Below are 27,511 nucleotides of genomic sequence, written 5' to 3' on the forward strand. Positions count from 1 at the left end.
TCATTGGGCACTTAGTAATGCCTCATACTGTAGCTTGGTTTCATGACTTATCTACCTCGTTTATTTCTACTTCTAGTGTGAAAGGACCCTGCCATACCCTTTCTGTCCCATACACACCCTTACTTGGCCCACACGCCTCAATCATCCCTACTCCTGCCCAGTTCAGGCCAAGCACAGGTGTCTGACAGAGCCAGTACTCGCTAAAGATGTAATGTTAAATATTAGCAGTGCAATGCCTCTTGAGGTCCATTATTCTTTTATATTTGGGGTATGAAATTTCTTTTTGGGTTCTTGCTGTGGAAAGCCAGAATCATGATTGCAGTGAAAAATCTGGGTTTGGTCAAAACTTGACTATCTTTGGCCAACGGCTATTATAAAACTCACAGACAAAACCAAACTGAAACAACAACAAAAAGCAGGTGCCTTGTGATTTTCAGAGTAAGTTGTAAAAGTTCACGCCAGAACAGAGTTGGAGTAAATTCTAAGCATGTAAAAGTACTTCTTCAAAAATTCATTTTGTCATGGAAGTTTAAGGATGACTTTCAGTAAATCACAAATAACCAAGAGAATGCAAGTACTATTCTTTCTTTCCCCCTTCCTTCCTTCCCTTCTTTTTTTTATTATGTTTTATCTCCATAGAGTTTGCTTTGTTTTATTTATTTATTTATTTATTTATTTATGGCTGCGTTGGGTCTTCGTTGCTGCGCGCGGGCTTTCTCTAGTTGCAGTGAGCGGGGTCTACTCTTCGTTGTGGTGCACGGGCTTCTCATGGCGGTGGCTTCTCTTGTTGCAGAGCATGGACTGTAGGTACGTGGGCTTCAGCAGTTGTGGCTCATGAGCTCAGTAGTTGTGGCTCACGGGCTCTAGAGCACAGGCTCAGTAGCTGTGGCGCATGGACCTAGTTGCTCCGAGGCATGTGGGATCTTCCCAGATCAGGGTTCGAACCCGTGTCCCCTGCATTGGCAGGCGGATTCTTAACCACTGCGCCACCAGGGGAGTCCCCTTCCTTTCCTTCTTCCTCCCTTCCTTCCTTCCTTCCTCCCTTCCTCCCTCCCTCCCTTCCTTCCTTCCGTTCTCCCTCCCTCCCTCCCTCCCATCCTTCCTTTCTTTCTTTTTCTTTCTTTCTTTTCTCTCCTTCCCTCCTTCTCTCTTTCTCTCTCTCTCTTTCTCTGTCTCTCTCCTTCTCTCTCTCTTTCCCTCTCGCTCTCTTTTGCTGCACCACTTGTGGGATCTTAGCTCCCCAACCAGGGATTGAATCCACACCCTCGGTAGTGAAAGCTCAGAGTCCTAACCATTGGACCGCCAAGGAATTCCCTATTCTTCATATTATAGTAAAACCCCATTATTTAAAGAAAAAAACCCTTTTGCTTTTTGTCTTTTTGTTTATACCATTTATCAAATTACATCCTTCATACGCACACAGACACACACACATACACACACGATTCATACTGAACCCTCTCTGGGTAGGGGGCTCTCTGGATGCAGTCTTCAGGCTGTCTGAGGCCAATCTTCTGACCCCTGTTGGAGCTCTTGTCATTATGTCACTGTGCCTGCTTGAAGCCAGATGTCTTTGTTTTACCTATGCTTAAAGTCTACGTTTCATTCCAGTCATCTTGATGAATATTTTATACACGTGCAGTCATGTTGGCTTTGACTGGAATTCTGGTAACCGTTCCATGTATTGATTTGAAGTCATCATAAGCTCAGAATGGGATTGAAGTAATAATTCACTGATAACAGTTTTGCCACTTTTCTTCCTTATTGGAGAAGCATGAGGAAGAGTTTATAAGGGACTGATGGAAACATGATTTGGCATGACCACAATTTGAATCAGAGGAAATCTCTCATTAAAATTCTCACAAGGCTTATTTAAGGAGCAAGATCTTTTGAAATCGAGTAATCTAGTGCTTACTTTTCCACACCAGCTGTGATTTGGGTGTCAGCGTCTTTGCTTTTCTGCTTGGCTATCTTCTCCCTCATCTGCTGAGAGGTGACTGCATCACTGGAGAGTCTTATCTTACTGGAGTCACCTCTCCCCAGTCTTGAATCCACCCCTAGATAAAGATAAGGTCACATCAAGAAAGGGAACGTATCTTTGTTTTTTTTTTTTTTTGCGGGTACGCGGGCCTCTCACTGTTGTGGCCTCTTCTGTTGCGGAACACAGGCTCCGGATGTGCAGGCTCAGCGGCCATGGCTCATGGGCCCAGCCACTCTGCGGCATGTGGGATCTTCCCGGACCGGGGCACGAACCCGTGTACCCTGCATCGGCAGGCAGACTCTCAACCACTGCGCCACCAGGGAAGCCCAGGAATGTTTCTTTGGTGGAACTAAATCCATGTCTTAGATGCCTTTTGCCTGACCTTTATATGTTTTCTCTGTTGCGCTTTTGCTAACCTTCTAGTGGCGGGTGGTAAAGGAATGGGGTGGCCTGCTGGTAGTTTCACCTCTATCAAGCTTCCTTATCATCTTGCTGAATTCCAAAGGTGTGTTCGTTCTTGGCTGCAATAAAACATCACCTGTGACAGGGTATCAGCCTGACTTACCTGTCCCGAAGGGATGACGTGTTTGAATTTTATTTATTTATTTATTTATTTATTTATTTATTTATTTATTTATTTATTTGCGGTACGCGGGCCTCTCACTGTTGTGGCCTCTCCCGTTGCGGAGCACAGGCTCCGGACGCGCAGGCTCAGCGGCCATGGCTCACGGGCCCAGCCGCTCCGCGGCATGTGGGATCTTCCCGGACCGGGGCACGAACGCGTGTCCCCTGCACCGGCAGGCGGACTCTCAACCACTGCGCCACCAGGGAAGCCCTGAATTTTTTTTTAGGGACGTATCATGACACCATTCTCATGATAGACTTCTGAGGTAAGAGTTTCTGGCAGCAGCGGAGCAGGACTTTGAAATAGGTCTAAATCCTATACCTTGGATTGTTTGTTCACCATGGGCCTCGTTGCCAAGGCAGGATGAAACTCTCCTGTATGTTCTGATGTGTTCAGTTTAGCTTGACCCTGCTGATTCAAGATGGGCTCACTGTCAGTGTAATTCCTGTGACTTGTTGCTTGTGATGAAACACCAGCCAGATCTTCTCAGTTGTTCTCTAGGCCACTTGTGCAACTGACGTGGACACGCCATCATTCAGAATCTCAGGGTTGCTAAGGCCATCTGAGAAGAAATCAGTTCCCATCAGCCTTCTGGCTCCGTCCTAATGCCGGCAATCTGAGGACCTTGCTGTCGTCTGGCCCAGAAGAAACAAGCCAGGTCCATCTGATTCGGGGTTTCTCACACAGAGTTCACTAGAGACGCCTCTGTGAGTGGGCGTGTGTCCTGCACCACACTGTGAGCTCGTCACATTCAGCTCTTACAGCAGCAGCAGCTGCTATATTACTCACCTAGTTCCTCCATTTGCCAAGAAAGGACTTAAGGTGACAGCTTCCATTTATCTACTTTCTTTCTGTTTTATACTTTACCAACACCTCTAAGCCTCACAACTTCCCTTGTAGGTGAAATACTTTTGTCCTCCATTGAAGAAGCAGGCAGGTGTGGCACACATTAAAGACTTGCCCAGGGCCATCCAGCTCCCAAAGGCAGGGCACCCGTGGAACCAGGGCCATCTGACTCAAAGCCACTGCTCTCCCCCAAACCCAGCTGCTCCTCCAGCAGCCTTTCTAGATAAGACGGGCTTGCTTGCTTGCGGGAGAGGGCTTGCTTGAGTTCTCTGAGGAGTTCACATCTGAGCTAAGGCCAAAAGGATAAGGAAGAACTGGCGACAAGCCATCCAGGCAGGAGGATCATTAACTGCATAGCTGTTGAGGCCAGAAAAGTGTGGCCTGTCTGACGATCTGAAATAAAGCATAGCTAGAGGGTCCTGAGCAGCAGCAGTCATGAAGTTGGAGGGGATGACAGGCCGGAGACGTAGGGCCATTGTAGCCCCTGGTGAGTTGTTGAATTTTATTCTAAATGCAGTAGGCAACATACGGGCGGCTCATTTCTGTATTTTTAATTGTTTGTTGCTGGGAGATGATGGTGGCCTGAATTGAGGGCTCGGAGGCAGAGATGAGAAAAGTGGTTGGATTTGAGTTATACCAGTATTTCAGAGACTAGATCGAAGGACTGTATGTGGTCAACGGGGTGGTGACAGAAAGGGGAAAATCGGGGATGATTTTGAGCACCTGGGAGGATGGGGGTACCATTCCTGAGATGGGGAAGACCAGGGGGTAAGGAGAAGAGGTTTGGGGATGAAGGAGGATGGGACTCAAGAGTTTTAGTTTGGATGTGTTAAGGGATGGAGGTAGCCAGTAGGATCTGATCAGGGTGTGTGAGTCTGGAGTTCAGAGGAGAACTCTGGTCTAGAGATGGAATTGTGGGAATCAGTGTAGAGAGGAAGTTTCCGTCCTAGGGTTTAGATGAGACACCAAATGGTGATATTCCCTTTAGCTAGTGAAAGCCGCTCAAACTACCTGTGTGGCTGGTATGAGCATTTACTCCATCAGGATGCTGGCTGCAGCGAACTGTGGAACCACAGCTGTTCTACTGCAGGATATACATTTGAAATTTATTTATGCCACCAAGGACCAGGAAGGTGAAATGCTACACTTGGCGCCAGAAAACCATTCTCTGAGCTTGTTTTCAGAAAAATCCATATCTGGATGGTGTGACTGGCTGGCTGTGTTCTAATAGGTCAGTTGTAACTTAAGCCCCAAGGGCCTTAGGGCAAGTAAATTAGCCTGAAGGTAGCTGAGATAAAGCCAGGGTGCTTGTTGTTGCCCCCAGATTAGAATCAAGGGCAAAAGAGCTGCAGAGAAATTGGAAACCTAGAAGAAGCCTTGACCAGAGACAGGCAGCGATTACTTTGTGAGAATTTCACTGCCAGGAAAAGGAGAAGGAAGGTGTAGGATCACGCTGATCCAGTTGAGGGCTTATAAGAAATGCCCGAATAGCTTCTTAGCACCTGAAGTCCTGCGCCTCCCCTCCCAGGGGGCCTGATCCAGTAGCTCTGGCTGGGGACTCAGGAGTCGGTATTTTCAACAAGTGGTTCTGATGCAGGTGATCCACGGATCGTACTTTGAGAACCACTGAGTTTCAGGAGACCTTTGAGATCATCTAGGCAGCCCTCTCTTACAAGTGGGGAAACTGAGGCCTAGGGAGGAGGTGGTGCTTGCCTGAAGTGGCAGGACAAGTTGGCAAGCTAGTGCACTTCCACCGACTTCCGTTTTTTCATCTTGCAGTTAAGTCTTTATCCAAATGGATGGGTCAGAAGCTAGCCTCCCGTCCCAACTCCCAGCTCACCTTCGTTCACTGTATTTTCTTTCTTTTCTTTTCTGTAACACCTTCTAATCTAAGAGTCATTTACTCATTTACCGTGTTAATTGTCATATGTCTGTCTCACCTCACTAAGATGTAAGCTTCGTAAGGGCAACGATTTGGGGAGCTTTTTGTTTTTCTTCCCACTGAAGGATCCTATGTGCCTTCAGTACACAGTGCCTGGCCTAGAGTAGGTATTCAGTGAATATTTGATGAATGGTTGGATGAAAACTATTTTGTTAAACTATACAGACGTTAACGGGCATTGTGGGAAAGTGCCAGCCCTTAGGCATTGTTAACCCAAAATAGAGTAGAATGTTCTCTTTTCCACTCCTTTTTTTTTTTTTGTGGTACGCGGGCCTCTCACTGTTGTGGCCTCTCCCGTTGCGGAGCACAGGCTCCGGACGTGCAGGCTCAGCGGCCATGGCTCACGGGCCCAGCCGCTCCGCGGCATGTGGGATCCTCCTGGACCGGGGCACGAACCCGCGTCCCCTGCATCGGCAGGCGGACTCTCAACCACCGCGCCACCAGGGAAACCCTACAATAACGGTTATTAATAACAACAGGGATAGCTATCATTTATGGCATGTTTACTGTCCACCAAATACATACGACATGAAGTCCTACACTAAGAGCGCCACACCTATTATGAACTCGTCCAATTCTCTTTTCACCCCAAGGGTGGAGGAACTGAGATTGTCTGTTTTCCAGAGGAGAAAAGTGAGGCTCAAAAAGGGCAAGTTATTTGTCCAAGGTTACACAGCCAGTGCAGTTAGGATCCGTCCTTAACCACCAGTTGCATTCAGTATTAGGTTTAGGGTGTCCTCTATTTGGAGAAGGAATCGAAAAAGCTAAAGACGAGGCAGGCATCACCCTCCGGGGTGTCCCTGCACCAAGGACACCAGCCTCCAGGATGGTGTCAAACCACACAGGCTGGAAGGCAAGATGGATATTTTCAGCCCGACTTTCCAGCACTTCCACACCCTCTCAAGTCTTTCCATTCTCACATTACAAAGAACCTTCCGTCTTGAACTGTGAGGCTTTTCTCACTTCTGAGACCACCTCCCTGAAGCGGACCAAGGGACATTCCTGTGGTGACAGGTCACTAAGCCATTTCTAGGGAGGCCACTGCAGTGCTTCCCTCTAAAGGGAAGAGGGGGACAGAAAGAGGCTCCTTCACCCACCTTTCGATACCCTTTCCCTGGTGAGGCTTCAGGAAGGGGCTGAGGGAGCCAGTGATTCTATAAATCTCCTGTGATACTTGAGTGAGCCTTCTGAGCTCCTGAAACACTGTGCCTGTTACACTGGCTGTGAGCTCACAGAATTTCTCACCACCTGCTGTGGAGAATGTCGCCATACATTCCCACCCCTGCCAGCCTGGCCTGGCCTCGCTCGGATGCAGTGAACACTCCACACATACGGCAATGGCCACAAGGCCACTTGCCCGATAGCTGCAGACACAGGTGGAAGATGGGCCCCCCTGGGCTGTAGCCAAGATTGTGTGTTGTCACACTCATTGCCATCTTTAAGCACACAGGGCACCAGGCACTGTGCCGACCACCTGACAGCCACGGTCTTATTTGATTCTTATAATAAACACGATGAGGCCCTGTGGTCCTACTTCTGTAGAGGAGGAAGCCCTGGAACAATCGGTCCCTGGCGTGAGTCTCACAGCATCTGCAGAGGCAGAGCCACGTTTCCAACACAGGCTGAGTTGGTTCTCAAACTCGTGCTTTTGTGAGTCTGCCTGCCCCCAATGCTGGTTAAGAGCAGGGCCTCTGGGTTTGAATCTTGACTCTGCCACGTCTCGGCCGTGAGACACTGGGCAAATCACTGAGCCACCCTCTTCCTTGGCTTGTTCTTCTGTGACATAGGGATAATAATATACTGAAATCACAGGATTGTCATGAGGATTAAATTAATTGACGTATAATGTATGCCAAGCACTTGGTGTCTGGCGCATGGAGAGCGTTGTGTAGGTGCTTGCCTTTAGTATTAACTTAGATATCAGGGCCTCTTTTTCCTTTCTGCAGGACGGAAACTTCATCTCAGAAGTTTCAGGGCTTCTCCAGCTAGCCCCCCGTCCCACCACCCCCACAAAGGGCTTGTGTCTGTATTCCCAAGACACTTAGGTAGATCATCCGTGTAAAGTGCTCACTTAGAGTGGTGCTCCCAGTAAATGCTAGCGGTGACAAGGATGACAGTGCCGAGACTCGGGGGTGTGGGGAGACGGGGGCTGGGGGAGAGCATCTGATCCTCCGCGAGCATCTGTCCTCCCTGGTGTAGGGTCCCGAAGGAGACATGGCCACCGTGCAGATGCCCACGTCATGGGTAGGACGAGAGCCAGGAGGCAATCGTTATGCTGCATATACCAAGTTACTCTTACTTTAGTGCCCTAACAATGAATCCAATGTAATTAATTTACAAGAGAGGGGAGATGAAAGTCTCATTCATTAAGTTCCTGGTCAAGGAACAGTAAATCAAAGAGATTAACACTTAGAGCTCTTCCCAGGGGAATTCCTCGGCGGTCTAACGGTCAGGACTCTGCACTTTCACCGTTGAGGGCGCGAGTTCAATCCCTGATCAGGGAAGTAAGATCCCACAAGCCGCATGGCACGGCCAAAAAAAAAGAACTCTTCCTGGGATAAGTTGTCTCAAAAAGCCACTGACCTGGATCTTGTCATGACTATACTTTCTACCTCCCTTGTAGCTGAAGAGTTGGACAGTAGAGGACCTTCAGAAGAGGCTCTTGGCCCTGGACCCCATGATGGAGCAGGAGATTGAAGAGATCCGGCAGAAGTACCAGTCGAAGCGGCAGCCCATCCTGGATGCCATTGAGGCCAAGAAGCGGCGGCAGCAAAACTTCTGAGGGAGGCCAGGCCGGCAGGGCCCCAGGCCGACGGTGAGCTCTGGCTCGCTCACCCCTCCAGCTGCCTCCATCATCTCTCCAGCCCCTCTGTGAACTCAGGAACGTGCACCAGTGGCCAGGGCTGCCGTGCCGGTCAGCGCGCCGCCCTGATGTGTGCATTTAAACTGGGCAGTTATATCATTTCAGAGGATTCATGTGGGCGCTTTGAAACTCAGAGTTTTCAACCCCAGAAACAGAGACTCCTAGTTGAGTGAGAGCTGGGAAAGTGTCCCATTGTCTTTTGTTTTTCTTCTCCCAGTAGCTTTCAGTGGTTCTTTCTGGAAGACTTTAAAAAATATATATAAATATGCATATATATATAAATTATAACTAGATTCCCCACATGGCGTGGTGGCATCTCTGTATAGGTACAGTTTTAAACAGTTGCCTCTTTTCTGTAAGATTATGGTACTATGGGACATGAGGGCAGAGGACACCAGGAGACTGCTGGGGGCACTCCACCCCCTGGAGCCAACCCCACCCTTTTGCAGGGCTGCACTGACAGATTAGGTTAGGGCCTGTTCCTTTACCACGCTTTCAGCCTTGTGCAGGCCATCCTGCTTCTGGAGCTATCAGTGATGCCCAAGGGGAAGCCTTGAGCACCGGTGTTTACTTTCTGAGTCCCAGGAGAAGCCTGGCACGCTCCTTGCAAGACTGGCCTTTGCAGTTTCAACGCCTTTCATCCACCTCCACTCTCCCAACTGCCTAGAGTCACAGCAAAGACACTGCCCAGTGCCTTAAGAGGAGACGTGATCCAGCAAGGGGACAGGCCTGCCAGGAACTCCTAGCAAAGTGGAGCTGTGTTCAGTCTGCAAAAGGGAAAAGGTTTTTGAAGTTCTCATCATCCATGTGGAGATTACACACATGGCATTTTGCTCCACATTCCTTACAGACAGAGGTAGAGGGCATTGCTTTTGAGACCCACATTCCAACATGTGACTGTTTTCTTTTCCATTTTACTGCTACGGGGTCTGGAAAGGGTAAATGAATATCAGACTAAGATTTGTTCTCCAGGAGACTCAACCCAGACCCGTAAAATGCCAGAGCTGGAAGGGACCATAGACATCATCTGGTCTAACAGAGGCTTAGAGAGGAGAAGTGACATGGCCCAAATCACAAAGCAAATTAAAGTAAGAGCTGGAATTGGACTTTGGGGCTCCTCACTCCTGCTTCACTGAACCAAGCAGCCCCTTCTTGGAGGGAAGACACTTGTGTCAGTTTTGGTGAAGTTGTTTCAGGGAATCCTGCTAATGGAAACTTGCTCTTGCTTTGTCTCTTCAGTAGGGGACTAGCTGTGAAGAGATTCCCAAGGGGAGCCAGATCGTTCAGTTTCAGCCATTCCATGAGCTCCACAGCATCTGCCGGACAGCAGACAGGCATCACGCGGGCAGATGTAGGGCCTAAGGCAGATCAGAGGGCTTTGCAACAGACAGCACTGAGCCATCCGTCTGGAGCCTTGGTTCAAGGCCACATGTCACTTAGTCACACAGCCAAGAGCAGACAGTTGGGAAAGACAACTGTCTTTTTGTTTTCTAGTACCTCTTCCCCTCAGATAGGGGAGCTGTGACTAGGTCGCACCTAAGGATACTGTAATTTGATTCCATTAGTGGAGAGTCAGGGAATGTTCCTCTCCTGTGGCTGGATTCTGTTCTTTACAATTACAGCAAAAATTACATTTTTTTAAAATGCAAGAGGTTGTTGTCGGTCTGCAGGGCTTGGCCAGCTAAGCAGCCTTGTGGCAGGTACAGACAACAGAGGACAATTCGAGGATCCCGCTACAATAATAAACGGCAGCTAGCGACCATGACCACTTATTATACGCCAGGCACTGCGCTAGGTAGGTAGGCTCTTTGTGGCAGCTCCAAACTTCCCAATAACTCTGTGAATTAAGTGCTTTATCTCCATTTCATAGATGAAGAAGCAGCTTCAGAGAGAAAAAAGTTCTTTCCCAAAGTGGTACAGGTGGTAAGTGGTAGAATCAGGGTTCATAGCATCACCATGTGTGACCAGTATTTACAGGGAAAAGGAAAGTCACAAGTCGTCTTTTTTTTTTTTTTAATTTTATTCAAGTATAGTTGATTTACGATGTGTTAATTTCTGCCGTACAGCAAAGTGATTCAGTTATACATATATATACATTTTTTTTCACATTCTCTTCCATTATGGTTTATCACAGGATATTGAATATAGTTCCCTGTTTATCCAACAAGTCTTTGCAAAAATGAAATGACCACTTTTCTTGCACAGACTAAAAAACTCTAGCTGGCATTCTCAGGTTGGGAAACCACTGAATTAGTAGTCAAGCCTGACAGCCAAGTGAGTTTTAAAACCCAAAGTATGGAGCATGAATTTTCCTACACCATCTGCTGCGCTAATTAACACTCCTGCCTCAGTCTCTCTCTCTTTCTCTCTCTTTTTTTTAAAGGATTTTGCACTTGGCCAGACAAGAGGGGAATGCCCATTATTCTCCCTTCCTAAGCTAGAGCCAAGTAAAAGAAGGTTCAGTTTTCCCCCATAAATATTCTTGGGAGATGAATCTCTATCTGAGGTTTATTTTGTTTCAAGCATGTGTGCATCCAGAATGCTGGTCCAACAAAGTACATTGCTTTCCAGTCTAGCTAGGCAGAGCCCTTTGGCCAAAAGTCAGTTTAATTTGGATGAGATGGATTTCCTGACAAGGTGTGTTTGTTTTCTTGTGACAGGAAGGCAGAGAAGCAAATCCTAGTCATTTTTTTCCTTGAATACTAAATTCAGGATAGGTCAGCTGGCTTCCATTGAGCCCTGAGTGTCAGTCATTGCTTGAGCATTTGCGACTCAAGCTTCCAGGGGACTCTGGGCCTCTCACTTGTTCTCTCCTAGGAAACAATGACCCAGACCGAACTGTGTCTTTTAAAAATCTCAGATTCTCCAGGAATATCTTTATTGCTTCCTCACCAGTAATTTTGAAGCAAATTTCCATTTTTCTTTTTCCTTGTCCCTTCTCCCAACCACCAATTGGATGGACGGATGGATTGGTGGACGAATGTTTGGCTTGACGGATACATGGTTAAATAGATAGATAGACGGACACACAGACAGACCCAATACTCCAAAGCAACTTAAGAACTATAGCCTTGACTCCTCCAGACTGTAGGTTCTGATCCAGGAAACATTTATTTAGCACCTGCTGCCAGAGATGTATTATTTATACCATTTAAAATTCAGTTGTGCTTACCAATATCAGGAATGAGAGAGGTGACATCATTACAGATCCTACAGATATTAAAAGGCTAATAACAACTTTATGAATAACTTTATGCTAATAAATTCAACAACTTAAATAAAATGGACAAATTCCTTGAAAGATACAAAGTACGTACCATACCTCACTCAAGAAGAAGAAGATGATCTGAATAACCCTTTATCTATGAAGACTTAATGGCTCTGGGTGATACACGTATTACTGTCCTCGTTTGACAGATAAGGAAACTGAGGCTTAAGAGAGGTAGAGTCTGTTGCTCAAGGTCAGGTAGCTAGAATACGGCAGAGCCAGAATTCAAATCCAGGTCTTCTGATCCTCATTCCAGTGCCCTTTCTAGCATACCACGTTGCCTCTAAAGATTGCAGCTCCTTTTTTACCGGAAAATTGTTCCTGCCCAGTCCACATCCTCTCACCCCATCCTTTCTTAAGCACTATGTCTGTATTTTCACCAGGATTACAGTCATTGTATTTGGAATCCATGTTCTTTTTTGTGTTTGGAAAAAGAAAATCTCTTCTACCAGCTTGCACTCAGACCAACTTGGAAAAAAAAAAAAGCTTAAATGCTGTTGCAGACGTACAACTTAAAAATGTGAAGTTTGTAGCTTTAACTTTTTGTAACAAAAACTAATAACACTGGCTTAAGAGCCGACTTGAAATGCTATTTTATAAAGTTTGGATGTAAATAACCAATCGAGGTCAGCAGTTTGTATATGTATGAGACATAGCTTCCTCCACTGCCTTTTTTTAAAAAAATTGAGATGCTTCCTATGTGCTTTTATGTTAGAATTGTTGTTCTCCCTCCTTCCTCCTTCCTCCACCTTGTCACCTTTGTTTTAAATAAACTGTCATTTGGACCAGAGTCTATCCTCTTTTTAGAAATGAGAGCCTCCATCTATAGCCTGGATGATGGTATTGTGAAACTTTGTGACATCGACTCTGTGGTGTGTTTATTCTGGAATCCAAAGCCAGGGTAGAGGTAGGTGGCGTAGGAAGTAAACTTTTGTTGGACACCTACTGTGTGCCAGGCACTGAGCTGGTTGTCAGGGAGTTAAAGATGAACTAGGCACAGCTCTTGCAGGCCACCTGGGGAGTCGGTTCAGCCCACAAGCATACAACATTGGAAATACTATGGTAGAAGAAAGTACACAACCTGTGGACACAGGAGGGAGCAACAGTCGGTTCTGCTAGGATGTCCAAGGAAGCTTTTCTGGAGGAGGTAATACATCCTGCACTTTAAAAATGAGGAAGAGACGGCAGGTGGAGAAGGGGTGAGAAGTGAGGGAGATGAGGCATCCTGGGCAGAGGGACCAGCCTATAGAAAGGGTCTGGTGTGAGAGTCTGGACATAGGATCACCTTGGCATCCTTCATCTCTGTCTGTCATTGATGAAGCCAGGCCATGCACTGCCCAGCATTCAGAGGGGATCGGCTGGGTCCTGCCCATCCTTATCCAGAAACAATTCCCTAGCCTGAGCCTGGGTTCTCTTAGTCTTAAAAATTTACTCCAGGGCTTCCCTGGTGGCGCAGTGGTTGAGAGTCCGCCTGCCAATGCAGGGGACACGGGTTTGTGCCCCGGTCTGGGAAGATCCACATGCCGTGGAGCGGCTGGGCCCGTGAGCCATGGCCGCTGAGCCTGCGCGTCCGGAGCCTGTGCTCCGCAACAGGAGAGGCCACGACAGTGAGAGGCCCGCGTACCGCAAAAAAAAAAAGAAAGAAAGAAAGAGGCCCTGGGAGATGTGACACACACAGAGGAGAAGGCAACGTGATGACAGAGGCAGAGACTGGAGGGAGGAAGCCACGTGCCAGGAAATGCTAGCAGCTGACAGAAGCTAGAAGAGGCAAGGAGAGGACTCTACCCTGGAGCTTCTGGAGGGAATGTGGCCCTGCTCACACTTTGATTTTGGAATCTGGCCCCCAGAACTGTGAGAGAAATAAATTTCTCTTGTTTCAAGTTTGTTTCATCGTTTGTGGCAATCGGTTACAGCAGCCACAGGAAACGATACACCTTCCAATGAATTAATTTTTTTTCTTAAGGAAGTCAGTTTCTGTTGCTTGCAAACAAAGAACTCTAACTGTAACCGTTGTTCATCATTTCACTTATTTATTCTAATGAATTACCCTTTTTGATTAACTTAGTGACCTGCTGGATTCCTATCACTTACAACCTGTGCCTAATCCAAGACTGGAACCCGAGAATGTGGATTCTGAGTCACTCCACGTATCACCCACCATCCCCAGTCACCCAGAAAGCACGCCAGGCAGCCAGCTTCACACAGGCAGAAACAGGCCCCTGGGCCCAGTCTATTTGCAGAATGGTTTTCACTGATACACGGGAGTGGGAGTGAGTCGTTGCCTTTCTACCAGGGCCACACACAGCCTCATGATGGATGCAGGTCAGATGATTTTTCCCTGAGCTTTCCTCACACCAGCTCTAGGGACTCAAAGTCTGGAAGCTATCTGGCTCCTTGGTGTATGTCCAGCAAGACCACAAGGGTGGTGCATGCAGCCCTTCTGGTCTCTGTGCTCCGACCTGAGCAGAGCTGGGCCTAGAAGTTAGGAGGTGAGTGTGCAGGAGGGCTGGGGTGTGTGTGTGGTGAATTCATAGGCGACCCTTTGGCTTAGCTCCAGTCTCTGCTCCAATCTGGAGACTCAATCCACCCACATGTAGGGGCCTCCTATGTACCAGGCCCTGTGTATGCCACAAGGCCTTTGCACATGCTGTTCTCTCTGCTTGAAACGCTTCCAGGCACCCTCATTGCCTAATTAGGTATTTATCCCTAGGATGAGATAGTCACTTGCTCAGGAAAGTCTACTCTGACCTCGGTTAACGGTCCCTGCTCCATTACGCGCTTATAGTTCCCTTTACTTCATAAAGCTATTACATACTTATGGGGTTATTGAATTAAAATCCATCTCCCCCACTAGTCTGTACGCTTCACGAGTATAGGAATATATATTTTGTTCCCCACTGTATCTCTGAAACCTAGTAAGCAGCTGATAAATAGGAGGCCAGGTGGGTAAAGTAAATCTGAGAAGTGGCGGGGCTCACACCGTGGGGTCTGTGTGTATGAGGAGGTGGGTGGGAGGGGGACGCTGTGGGGAACTGGAGAGCCTGCGCTTCGCCCAAAGGCATTTGAATTTTAAAAAATACACTCAGCCAAACAAAACACGTCTGCAGGCCACACGTGAAGCCCCAGCTTATGCCTCTTCTCAAAGATGTTTGTTGAATGAATGAGTAAAGAATTTACAAGGAAGTCATTTTTATTTTTTTATTTTATTTTTTTAAAGTTTTTTTGATGGGGACCATTTTTAAACGAATTTGTTACAATGTTGCTTCTGTTTTCTGTTTTGGTTTTTTGGCCACGAGGCATGTGGGATCCTAGCTCCCTGGTCAAACCCGCACCCCCTGCATTGCAAGGCAAAGTCTTAACTACTGGACCGCCAGGGAAGTCCTAGGAAGTCATTTTTAAATCCTCAAAGAGCAAGGAGGAGGAGAGAGGCAAACTGAAAGGATCTCCTTTGCGGTCTTGTCTCTGTCCTCTTAAGGACAAGGTCTCTCTATTTCCTCTTTCTCCTCAGTGCTCCACATGTAGTAGGCTGTACAAATTGGTTGATCTATTCAACGTTTACTAAATACCTGCTCCACGCAAAGCCAGGTTCAACCAGACAGTGTCTTCCATCTTGGAGCTCAGTGTGGTGGGACAGAGCTACAGTCCGGCAATGACACGATAGCGATGGCTGTCCCAGCCACAGTATGTGGAAAGGGCTGCAGGACTTTCTCAGCAAATAGAGAGAGGATTCAGCAGGCGAGTATAAAACATGTGGCCCCAGCAAGGATGAGAGGGCTGGACCTGGCCACAAGGGACAGGAGGCTCAAGCGTTTGCCCGGATGGTGACCCAAGGGAGGGCTGGAAGTCTGCGTCATGGGCAGAAGGCAACTGCCAAGATCAGCCTGGGGGGATCTAGGGAAGGGGCGACAGGTGTCGATGGATGGCAGCTGCTTGCCACCAACACTTCAGAGCTGAGCTGGCTTTAAATCAGTGCTCCATTTGGCTTTCATCTCCCTCTGGGGCACAGATTGTGACCATCTAATAGATGGGCTGAACTGTGGAAATGGAGTAGGTCCTAGCATAGCTGGTCTAGACCTCAGGCCTCAGGCCAGGGCCCCTTCAGATTTTCTGTATCTTAAGCCAGCCCTTGGAGGAAGCTTCAGGACTATTGTTTAACAAGTCTTGCCCATCCACTAAGGGGGCAGCCTCCTACCTAGTCCTTCCTTTAAGACCTCATCTTTGAAAGCTGACTCCTGTTGGAAGCTCCTGGAAAAGAACCACAGCTGAGGTCCAGGAGCCTACATCTGAATCCCCTGCCTGGTCCTTTCCCTAGCTCTAACAGAAGGTTCTAACTCTATGAACCAACTCTGGGGGTTCCATGAACCCCCTACAACCACATGCAAATTTTGTGAGGGCAGAAGAAAGACCAGTGGAAGGAACATTGCCTTGGCAGAGACCCACGAGCTGGGATTCCAACCCTGGCTCCACCACTTCTAGTTGTGCGACATCTGGGCAAGTCATTGTGCCTCTCTGAGCCTGTTTCCTCATCTGTGAAATGGGGACGATTCCCATCCTCCAACAGAGGGCCAATGTGACATGGCTAACAGACAGAAGGCGCTCAGGAATTGTTAGCGTCCTTTTGACTTTCCCTCTTTGGCTCATGCCTGCATTGTGGGTGGCTTGGAGGTTCGTCTAGAAAGGTCTCTGGGGTGCTCCCCAGGCTCACAGAATCTAGGGTAACACTGTGCTGCTCTGCGCCTTTGGAGGAAAGGACCCGGCCTCCAGGTGTCATTTCTGAAGCCAGAGTGAGTGATACTGAGAGGCCATGCCACCAGGAAGAACTTAAGCAGGGGAGGAATCTCTGCTCTGTTTCAGCTCACTGCAGGGGTGTGGGAAGGGGGGCACGGAGCCCTGGTTTTAATAAACCTGAGAGTTTGGAGGCCCACTAGTGGCCTGAGCCTCCAGGTCTTCAGATCTTCCCTCCTGGGAGGTCTCTCGGGAGGTCTCCAGAGACCCCTCCGACACTCCGTCAACGCTGCTCAGCAAGTCCTCAAACTCCCAGTGGTCACTGTTGCGCACGGCAGCCTCCAGGGCCTTCTGGCGTCGGTAGAAGTGGGAGAACTTGTTGAAGATGATGGTGATGGGGAGCGCCACCACCAGGATGCCCCCGAGGATGCAGCCCGACGCTGCCAGCTTGCCGGCCACTGTCACCGGCACCACATCCCCATAGCCCACGGTGGTCATGCTCACCGTGCCCCACCACCAGCAGGCCGGGATGGTGTCAAAGCCCACATCCTCCTCCTTTTCGGCTGTGTAGGCCACGCAGGAGAACACAGACACACCCACGGCCAGGTACAGCAGCAAGATGCCCACCTCACGGTAGCTGTGCTGGAAGAGAATGCAGGAAGTCAGAGTTGGTGAACTTACAGACCCGGTATTGGGCACATGGGGAAACTGAGGCCCAGAGAGTAGAAGGGGCAGGTCCAAAGTCACAAAGTGGAGCTGGTGCCAACACCCAGGTGCCCTGCCTGCACACTAAGGTCGTTCAACTACAGTAGCCAGCAAATCGCCCTGAGACTGAACACAGGCCTGATTTCTGTTGTCCAAAGTGCCTGCCTGCTAAACCATGGCTGTTTCTTCTAATGCAGGGGCCACTGGTGGGGCCAGCCAGTTAATGGAAAGCTGGTGATTTTTACACTGTTGCAGAACCAAGAGAGAACCGCAGTTTCTATGCCACAGTGTAAAGAGCTGGTTTCATGTCCTTTTGACTGGTCTCTCCCATTTCTGTTAAGTACAAAACTATTTTCTGCCTCTCGAGGAAGCTAAGAGGATATATGAGTTCCCTGGACCACCCACTGGATGCACTTGCCTGTGGGTGTGTATACTTGTTCTGCCCCCAACGCCTTATGGCACTGATGCTCGAATAGGGCAGTTCTGTCCCCCAAGGGACACGTGGCAACGTCTAGAGACATTCTTGGTCGTCACAGCTGGGAGAGGTGTGCTACTGGCATCTAGTGGGTAGAGGCCAGAGACGCAGCTAATCACCCTACAATGCACAGGACAGCACCCGCAACCCAACAAAGAATTATCTGGCCCCAAATGTCAGTGCTGAGGCTGAGAACCCCTAGTCTGGAACAGGGCCTCCCAAACTATAAGGTGCAGAGAAATCATGTAGGGGGAACTAACTGAGTAGGTCTGGGGTAGGGCCACAGGTTTTGCAAACTCCCAGGTAATTAGGAAGCTGCTGCTGGCCAGGGGCCTGGCTTTGAGTAGCAAGGCTCTCATCCAAAGTCTTACACCCGTGCCTTGGACGCTGCAGCTTTGATCAGCACTCTTCTCCTTCCCTGCAGAAAAAGCTAGCAGCATCAGGCCCTGGCTTCCTGCATGGTGGAGGCAAGGCAGAGTTCTGGGGTGGACTGTCCCTGGAGAAATGCTCAGTTCAGGGGTCTGGCTAATGGAATTCCCTCTACCTGCCCTAGCAGTCTGCCCAGGTCGCCCTGCCTGCACCCAGCATCCCGGCTGTCCTGCCGTGAGAGCATGCAAACGGCTTTCCTAAGCCACGGGTGGAAGGGGTCCTCCAGCACCTTTTAGGGATTCTTAACAGGGTTGCATGGAGCTTTGGGAGAAAGCGGTGCTAGGGTCAGGACCAGGTGGATGCTTCTCTGGGCTGCACCACTTATTTGCTGAGGAACCTCTGACAAGTCCTGCCACCTCTTGGAGCCTCAGTTTCCACATCTGCAAAGGAGTCACAAAAATACTTGACCCTGTTTAAACCTCTCACAGGATCCCCTATTCCCACAGGAAAAAGACCAAAATTGCGGGCCAAGAGTTGACGACCCTTCAGTGCCCTGTGCCCCACTCACCTCTCCAACCTCCTCAGTGGGCACACCCTTCCCTCCATGTCCCCCTCCCAGCATCATCCTTTTCCCTCTCCAGGCCTTCTTCCAAGCTGTTCACGTTGCCTCCCTCCCAAAACCAGGCTAATTTCACCCCCTTGAGGGTAAGCTTGCCAGGGCAGTGATTCACCCCCAGTGCAGGTCCTGACACGGGGCGGGTGCTCCACAAATTGCAACCAGGCTTTAAAAAGGCAACCCTCCAACCTCAGCTTCTTCATCTATGGGAAGGGAATAAATAATAGCATGTTCCTGAGGAAGCTGTCCTGAGGATGAAATCGATGACGGATGTGAAATTGGCATAGAGTTAGCAGTCAGTAAGTGTTAGCTCTGGGGCTGTTGCTAGACTTAGCCTATGAAGGGTGACCTATGGTACCCGTGCTCCCTGATAACGCCAGCACGAAGGCTCAGCAGAGAAGCCAGTGAGCATCCTGCTTGGCGTATTTTTGTGATGTTTGACAGATAGATCCAAAGTAACCTTTGTCTTGTTTTTGTTATTGTTGTTTGTTTTTGTCTTTTGGTTTGGTTTTGGAAAGAAAGACAAGCAAAGCTCTGCCTCGGTTTTCCGTTTCTCTCCTGGGAAACAGGTTAACAGAAAGACCCTTCTTACAGGGCTATTGGGAAGGTAGGACTGGATGTGAAATGCACACCTGGTGTCTAGCCCCGTGTGTCTGGACACCACAGGCTTGGAAGTTCCCCTGCTAACCTGCCCCATGGTTACACCCGCCTCCCCGAAACCCCTAACCCTACCTTGAGCGTTGCACCCAGCGAGCGCAGCCCAGTGGAGTGGCGCGCCAACTTGAGCACGCGGAAGATGCGCATGAGACGGAACACCTGCACCACCTTGCCCAGGTCGCCCAGCTCCTCGCCACCCGCTCCGCCCTGGTCTCGGAGTGCCACGCCAGCCAGCAGCGTGAGATAGAAGGGCAGCACGGACACGATATCGATGAGGTTGAGCGGGTGGCAGAAGAAGTTGCGCGTGCTGGGCGCTAGCAGGAGGCGCGACGACACCTCGAAGCTGAACCAGGCGATGCAGAAGTACTCGAGGTGCCGCAGCACCGGGTCGTCGCGCAAGCCTTCCGCCCTGCGGCCCGCGGACACCGCGGCCACGGCGGCCGCTGCCTCGCGGGCCTGGTACTCGGGCAGGCTGTGAATGCACATGGCGGCGATGGAGGCGAGCACCACGCCGATGGAGACGCAGCTGAAGAGCTTGCTGGGCAGCGAGTAGCCCGGGTTCTCCATGGTGAGCCAGAGGCGGCGGCGCAGGCGGCCGCAGCGCACCGCCCGGTAGTGCGCTAGCTCTCGCTGCACGTCAGAGATCTCTTCGGGGCACGGGCCCACGCTGCTCAGCGTGTCGCTGTCCTCGTCCCAGACGCGCGGTCGTGCCACGCGCCGCTCCAGGTAGCGCGCACGGCAGCACGTGGCCAGCGCGCTCTCGCCCAGGCCCCAGTAGTCGGCCTCCTGGCCGAAGGCGAAGACGCACTGCTCGTCGAGCACGTGCAGGCGGCCGGTGCGGTAGAAGTGCAGCAGGCTCAGGAAGAAGCCCGGGTGCCGATCGAAGTAGAACTCGCGCGCCGCCGCATCGTAGTCGTCGCACAGGCGTCGCGCCTGCTCCTCCGACGCCGCGGCCTGCAGGCGGCCCAGCCGCGTGCCCGGGAACCGCGCCAGGGCGCGGGCGCTCAGCCGCCGCCGCACGCCGCCCACGTTCACGCGCAGCGCCTCGTCGCTTCGCCGCCAGGGCACCCGGGCTCCGGGCCCCGGGCACTCGCTCACCATGGCTGCCGCGCGCTGGCCTGCGGACAGGGGATGGGCACGCTGAAGGGGGCGTTCCCGGACGGCCTCCCTTCCACGAAGACCAGGTCTAAATCCCCTCCCTGCTCCATCCCCAGCCAGGGGCGTTGGAGGCGCTATGTGAAGCGTCTGGTACGCCATAGGCACACAGTGTCAAGTGCCCTCCGGACTCAAGAGTCAAGCTTGGGTTTGAATATCCCTCACTCCCCACTCCCCCACTGGGGTCCTTGGCCAAATCACTGAGAACTCCCCCCACCCCTTCATTTTCATAAAGTGGATGCTGAGATGTCCCTTGGAGGACTATGAAAGCTGTAGGACGGCAGGATGTCCTGACCCCCGCTGGCCGCTCATTCAGGACGTCTCCTTGCCCAGACTGGGATTTTCGCATTCCAGAGGCTTCCTATGGGACCGTGCGCAAGCTGGCACTCTGAAGCTGGGTTTCCTCCTCTACACAGCGGGATAGTGAGCATTACTATCTAGGGTCGTTGAGAGAATCCGTCTAGACCAGAAGTTCTTAAGGTGTGTTCCCTGGACGAGCAGCTTCACCGTCACCTGGGAGTTTGTCACAGATGCAGCGTACTCTCAGCCTGCTCTGGACTTGCTGAATCAGAAACTCAGGGGATGCGGTCCAGCAGTCTGTGTTCCAACGAGCTTGGAGGGTGATTCTGATGCCTGGTCAAGGTTGAGAGCCATTCGCTTAGCCTATTTAAAGCATCTGTAGCGTCAGCCTGATTGAAGTTTGGCACTCTTGTGTGACCATAAGCAAGTCATGTCACCTCTCTGAGCTTCTGTCAAGTGGAGCTAAACATATCCCCCTCCAAGTGTGGTTAGAAAGATGAAATGACCTTGAATGCCTGGCTCCCAGAAGGGGTGTCGTAAGTCATGCAGCTGTTTGTCTCCTGGCGTCAGGCAAACCGGGGTTTAGAGCCACCCTTGATGCACCTGGAGCCTTGAGGAAGATGCTTTTCTCTAGGTCTCAATTTCTGGCACGATGCACAGTTCACAATGCGGACAGTAGCACCTGCTCCCGAGGAAGGCGGGAGGATTAAGGTAGGCTATGGAAGTGCTCGGCCTTAGTGGATGCTCAGGAAATGTCAGATCCTTCCGCTGCTTACTGTCTCCAATTTCTGCTGGAATTGAGGGCTAGTGACTCACCTCCTGTGCCTCAGAAATCTCATCTGTGCTGTGGGCTCAGTAATGCCTGCTTCCCTTGGGTGGACGGGGGACTGAGTGTGTATCAAGCAGCCGGCCCAGTGCCTGGCAGGGAGCGGGCAGGGTGCCCTTCACTTACCCTGGGCTTGGTGTTTAAGGCGGTCAGGGTTTCGTCCTTAGCTCTGTCACCTGTGTGACCTCTGGCCAGTCTCCTCCAGCTCTCGGTTTTAGCTCCCTTATCTCCAGAATGGGGATAGCAGCACTTCTGGTGAAGGGTTATTGTGAGTGTGTGTGCAAAGCCCCCGGAACACAATGGGTGCTCAATAAATGTCAACCCCTTGCACTTCCCTCATCAGACGTAGGCTCAGATTCTGAGTCTGCCACTTACTGACTGTTGACCTTGAGCAGAATCATGCCCCTCTCTGAACTTCGATTTCCTCATCGGTAAACTGGGGAACATCATACTTTCCATAAGAAGTTTTGAGGATTAAATGAGGTAAATTGTTTATCGGCAGCACAGTCCCTGGCACATAATTTGTGCACAATAAATACATACGTGAGGCAGCTCCACGCCTTCCCCCCCTGCTTGGACTTGGTGTCAAAAGATGGAGTTTCTAATCTAGTTCCATCAACCATTAGGTGCAGGACTGTGGGCAAATCGCTTTCTCTTTTTTTCTGGAACTCACCTCCCTGCTCTATGAAATGGGATGATTAATTTAACAAACCTTCCCTGCCTAGAATCTGAGGATCAGTAAGAAAGATTAAGTGATTTGCTCAAATTACCCTGCTAGCCCATGGCACAGCTGAGGTTGGAAACTAGGCTTTTTGAGTCAAGACTCTCTCCACACATTTATTTTGAGCACCTACTATGTGCTGGTAATTTCGCTGGGCTCCAGATACACTTCGCGGGTTTAATCCCTCCACCAACCCTGCCAGGGAGGTTTTCGAATCCCATTGTGATGATGAGCAGACAGGGCAGCCCAAGCCCTGCCAGCCCCACGTTGCTCCCTCCTGGGTCGGGGTTGGTGGGGGGGTGTCTCATAGCGGGGACACGGGCACCGGGACCCAGGGCAACCTGGCCTCCCATTCTCGCAGCCCCCGCCCCTTCCCCGGACCTTGCCTCCCCCCCACCCCCAGGGAGGTCCCTTACCTGTCGCGGCCCCTGTAGGGCGTCCGCCGGCCGCGTGGTCCTGGAAGGTGCCGAGGCTGGGGAGCCGCTGGCCGCGCCCGATGTCTCTGCCCGGAGGCCCCGCTGACTCCTCCTTCCCCGTTTTCCTCCGTCTGTCCCGGCCGCATCGATCGCTGAGGCCGCATCGATCGCTGCCCGGGGAAGGAGGGAGGCAGCGGGCTGTCGGAGGCGGGGGTTTCTATTCCTGACTCAGTTGGGGAGAGGGGGGATGTCTGGAGACGGGACCCAGCCAGGGCATCCCCCCACAAGTCAGGGGCCAGGGGATGGGGGGTAATTTAAGGGGCGGGGGTCCCTCTAGAGAGGGATTTTGGCCGGAGCTTCTCCGACAAAGGAACAACAACAACGGCAGCAGCAGTAATAATAGCTTCCTTAACTGAGTCCTTAGTATGGGCCAGGCACCAGGCTTCAGGTGACTTATCTAAGTTATTCCTGACACAAACGACATGCACAGCGTCTTCTGTTACCCATTTCACAAACAAGCCCCAGTCATTTGCTCAGGGTACTTAGCTAGGAGTTGTGGACCTGGGATTGGAACTCACATCTTCCAAGATTTCCGCAGGGAAATCTTGAAACAGATCAAGCCTGAAACAGATCATTTTACCCCTGAAGTTCAGTGTCATCACCTGCCCATAGATTCCTGATTCGTGGTGCCGAGGGGAAGAGAGAACTGTGCCAAAGAGTTTTGTCAAGGTTGTGTAAACCACAAGCATTTATTAAGCACCTACTGTGTGCCTGGTTGGGGAGAGGGTCCTGAAGATTAGGACCTGGATACAGGAAAGGATCCCTACTTTACAAATATGGTTAATAATAATGATTTATCTATTGAGCTCTTACATTGGGCTCAGTATTCTACAAACCTCATCTCTTAAACTGCAAATATATCTGTGGCATAGGTGCTATTATTGATATTATTCCAATCTCACAGATAAGAAATGTAAGGCTTTGAGAGGTGAGGTGACTTGCTCAAGGTCATATGGTTGACTTCTGAGTCCTCTAGACCATCACTGTCCAATAGATGTAATGTAAGCCACATATAGAATTTAAAATTTTCTTATAGCAACATTTAAAAGCAGTAAAAAGAAACGGGTGAAGTTAGTCTTAATAATGTATTTTATTTAACCAAAATATTATAATTTCAACATAGAATCAATAAAGAAATTATTAACGAGATATTTTACATTTTCATTTTTGTGCTAAGTCTTCAAAATCCAGGGTATTCGTTTGTTTGTTTGTTTTTTAAATAAATTTATTTTACTTATTTATTTATTTTTGGCTGCGTTGGGTCCTCGCCACCGCGCGTGGGCCCCCCTCCATCTGCGGCAAGCGGGATCCACTCTCTGTTAAGGTACACAAGCCTCTCACTGTGGTGCACCCCCCCGTTGCGGAGCACGGGCCCTAGGCGCACAGGGTTCAGTAGTTGCAGCACATGGGCTCAGTAGTTGTGGCTCATGGGCTCTAGAACGCAGGCTCAGTAGCCGCGGTGCACGGGCCCAGCTGCTCCACGGCATGTGGGACCCTCCCGGACCAGAGCTTGAACCCGTGTGCCCTGCATTGGCAGGTGGACCCTCAACCACTGCGCCGCCAGGGAAGCCCCAGGGTATTAGTTTTTTATTGCTGTGTAACAAATTACCACCAACTTAGCAACTTAAGGCAATACAAAATTTATCATCTCATAGTTTCTGGGGGTCAAAAGTCTGGGTGCGGCATGGCTAGATTCTCTACTCAGGGTCTTACTAGGTTGCAGTTAAGGTGTCAGCCAGGGTGGTGGTTCTCATCTGGGTTTGGGCTTCTCTTCCAGCTCACAGATTGTTGGCGGAATTTGTTTCCCTGTGGTTGTAGAACTGACCTCCCTCTTTCCCTGCTTGCTGTCTGCTGGGGATACTCTCAGCTCCTAAAGGCTGCCTGCGGTTCCTGGCCACGTGGGCCCACAGGCAGTTGCAACATGGATGTTTAAATCCTCCCAAGCAAACCGGAGTGCTGTGTGAGCAGCCAGAGAAGATGTTCTGCTTTTAAAGGACTCCACTGCTTAGGCCAGGCCCATCCAGGACAGTCTCCCTTTAACCTACTCTCAAAGAGGAGGAGAGTATACAGGGGTAAGGGTCACTGGGAATCATCTTAGAATTCTGCCTACTACATTCACCTACAGTAAATCCCAATTTGGGTTAATCACATTTCACGTGCACAGTAGCCACTTGTGGCTAGTGACTACCATATTGGACAGTGCATCTCTGGGCTCTGCCACTTCAGTTCTTCCCTCAAAATAAGAGATTATGCCTACAGCCCGTGCTCTGCAACAAGAGAAACCACCGCAATGAGAAGACCATGCACCGCAATGAAGAGTAGCCCCTGCTCTCCGCAACTAGAGGAAGCCCGTGTGTAGCAACAAAGACCCAACGCAGCCAAAAATAAATAAAAATTTTTAAAAAAAGAGGTTAGAGCAGGAAGATGCTCTTGTTTGATTCCCTCATTTTACCAATGAATAAACAGAGGCCTCCTAGGGAGGAAACAAATTTTTAAAATTTTAATTTACTTTAATAAATTGAAGTATAATGTTCTTATAGTGAAGTGCGTAAATCTTAAGTTACAGCTGAATGATTTTTTTTTACATATCTATGCATCTGTGTGGCAGTCACCCAGGTCAAATATAGAATGCCACCAGCACCCCAGTAACCTGGGGGTGGGCAAATATATCTAACTGGGGACATTACTGTTGGTGTCATACTTGGTGAATTCTTACTAAAACTCAACGTCTTGGCTTGACTCCCCCTCCTTCAGGAAGTCTTCGCTGGTCTCCAGGCTGAGTTAGGTCCCTCCTGGCCTCCCGTGGTCCCCTGGATTCCTCCAGTCTGATGCATAACATAAACTCTGTAGCTAGGGCTCTGTCTCAGCCTCCAGTGCGGGAGCTCTGTGAAGGCACAGCCTAGAGCCTGTACTAAGTGCTCAGCAAATATTTCGTGGATGAGGGAGGGAGGAAAGCGAGATTGGAGTTTGAAGGCCCAGGCTCCCGGACACAAGTGTCCAGCCTCCCACCGGAATTTCCAGAAGGGCAGTGGAGACAAGCATTGGAGATGCAGCTGGATGGGCTGGAATTTGGTAGCTGAGGACAGAACTGACACTGCAGAGACCAAAGCACAGATCTTATGGAACAGTAGTAAGTTAGGCAGGAAGCTAAGCAGGTGACTCTAGAACGGTCTGTATAGTTGCTGCCACCTGTAGCCAGAGAAGCCGTGACCTGTGATCTGCTGCCTGCAGCTGTTCCAGGCGACTAGCTCAGAACTCAAAGCCTCAGGACATGGGGCCCTTGGCAGCCAAATCCTAACTGGCTCGTGTGGGAGTCTCTTCCTCCTGATGCCTTTCAGGAAAGGAACCCAGGGCAATGAGCGGCACACCATCAGACTCAGGCTCTGAGCACCTAGAATTAAAGCTGGTCACTCATGCTTCTTGGGTCTTGGGTCTTGTAATCCCCATTTTTCAGATGTGGAAACTGAGGCTTTAGCGCCAGAAGGAATTTTCAGATTCCTTCTTTTCAATAATTACAGAATGTAATTATTGTGGTCAATAAGGTTGTAAGCTTTGGTGTCAGACTCCCCGGGGTTGAATCCCGGCTCTACTAGTTATAAGCTGTACAACCTTGGCCAGATTAACCTCTTTGTGCCTCAGTTTCCTCGTACATGGCATGGGCAAAAATGATAAAGCCTACGTAGTAAAGCTGTGAGGACTTAATGAGATTATACAGGTAAAGTAATGAAAATGCCACCTGGTCCAGGGTAAGTGCACCGTGATTTTAACTGTGGCTGATTTTATCAGTATCTGAGGAGGAACATGATACGGTTCAGTTCTGGCTGTTTCATGTCTTAGATCAAAGCTCGGCTCCTTCATTGTCAAATGGGAATAACGACACCCACCTTTCTTGGGCTTATCGGGTGGATGAAATGATCTTTTAAAGTGTGAAGCATACAGTGGGCGTTCACTAAAGAATAATAATCATTATCTGAATTAGACAAGCTCTTAGTGTGATAAATCTGTAAGGAACACCCCCCAAATCTCACTGACTTCCTATCACAAACATTTATTTCCCTCTCACAAGTTTGAAGATTGGCTGGGACACCTCAAGTTCAGGCCTGCCCCTCCCCACCAGGTGTCTTTCATCTGAGACCAGTGGCTTCTAGGCAAGTTCTTCTCATGGCAGAGGGTGGAAGCCCCAAGAAGCCTGGTGCCTTGCCTCGAAACTGGCACACTGTCACCTGCACCCCTGTCCCATTAGCCAAAGCAAGTTCCAGGGCCAAGCCCCAGATCACTAGGCAGGGGATGTATACTTTCCTCCACAAAAGCCAGGGTCAGGCTGGGGAGGGAAGGGGAGACTATGGGCAAAGAATACAATGTACCATATTCTCTGCATTAACCACATGAGTTTATAGATGGGCAAACTGAGGCCCAGAAAGAGGAAGAGAAATACCCAAGCTCTTGGCAGTCAGTGACTCCCTGATTCTTCTCCATCTTCTCCCCTCCTAGGTCTCACCTTGTATCCATATAATTAGCATTTGCTACTTTTGAGTCAACCGTTCAACCATTTGAATCCCGTGAGAAGGACTGTGGCAGTGAGGAAGTAGAATCCTTGCATCTTCCAACAGGGCCAACAGAAGCCCAGAGCAGTGACTCACCTGTGATGACACCGCAAGGTCAAAGGAACAAGAGGAGAAGACCCAGGATCCCCAACTTCATCCCCAGATTCTATCAGGACACAAATGGAGACCCAGCAGATAAAGCAGGGAGGAATCTGCTCGCCTCCTTTCCCACCCCAAAGTGAGTCCTGGGGAAGAGGGAGAGTCAGAAATCCAGCTCTCTGGGTCCAGGAATGTCCCTTGGGGTGGCTCTCATTCCCTCATGGACACCCCCACTCATTAAGTCCTGACTATGACCAGGCCCCCAAGAAATAGAGGCCAATGATGTATCATCCAGTGATGGAGACTGACCCACCCATA

General features: G+C 49.9%; 2 protein-coding genes across 2 annotated transcripts in view; one reads left to right on the plus strand and one right to left on the minus strand.

Annotated features, from left to right (window-relative positions):
• The window catches only part of STK4 (serine/threonine kinase 4), an 86,886-nt gene extending 78,234 nt beyond the window's left edge, over positions 1-8,652 (plus strand). Inside the window, exon 11 of the mRNA XM_082670350.1 lies at positions 8,018-8,652. Within this exon, the coding sequence (XP_082526476.1) occupies positions 8,018-8,176 (159 nt within the window). The 3' untranslated portion in view covers positions 8,177-8,652. The remainder of the gene's footprint in view (positions 1-8,017) is intronic.
• A 7,769-nt stretch (positions 8,653-16,421) lies between these two features.
• KCNS1 (potassium voltage-gated channel modifier subfamily S member 1) lies at positions 16,422-20,296 on the minus strand (the record flags this gene model as incomplete). The annotated part of the gene is made up of 2 exons (XM_082670652.1): positions 19,148-20,296; positions 16,422-16,892 (listed from the first exon to the last, which is right to left on the minus strand). Exons 1-2 carry the CDS (start codon positions 20,171-20,173, stop codon positions 16,422-16,424), a joined length of 1,497 nt encoding a protein of 498 aa, XP_082526778.1. The 5' UTR covers positions 20,174-20,296.
• Positions 20,297-27,511: the final 7,215 nt, after the last annotated feature.

Source organism: Grampus griseus, assembly GCF_964374135.1.
Source record: "Grampus griseus genome assembly, chromosome: 14".
In the NCBI taxonomy this organism is placed as follows: domain Eukaryota; kingdom Metazoa; phylum Chordata; class Mammalia; order Artiodactyla; family Delphinidae; genus Grampus; species Grampus griseus.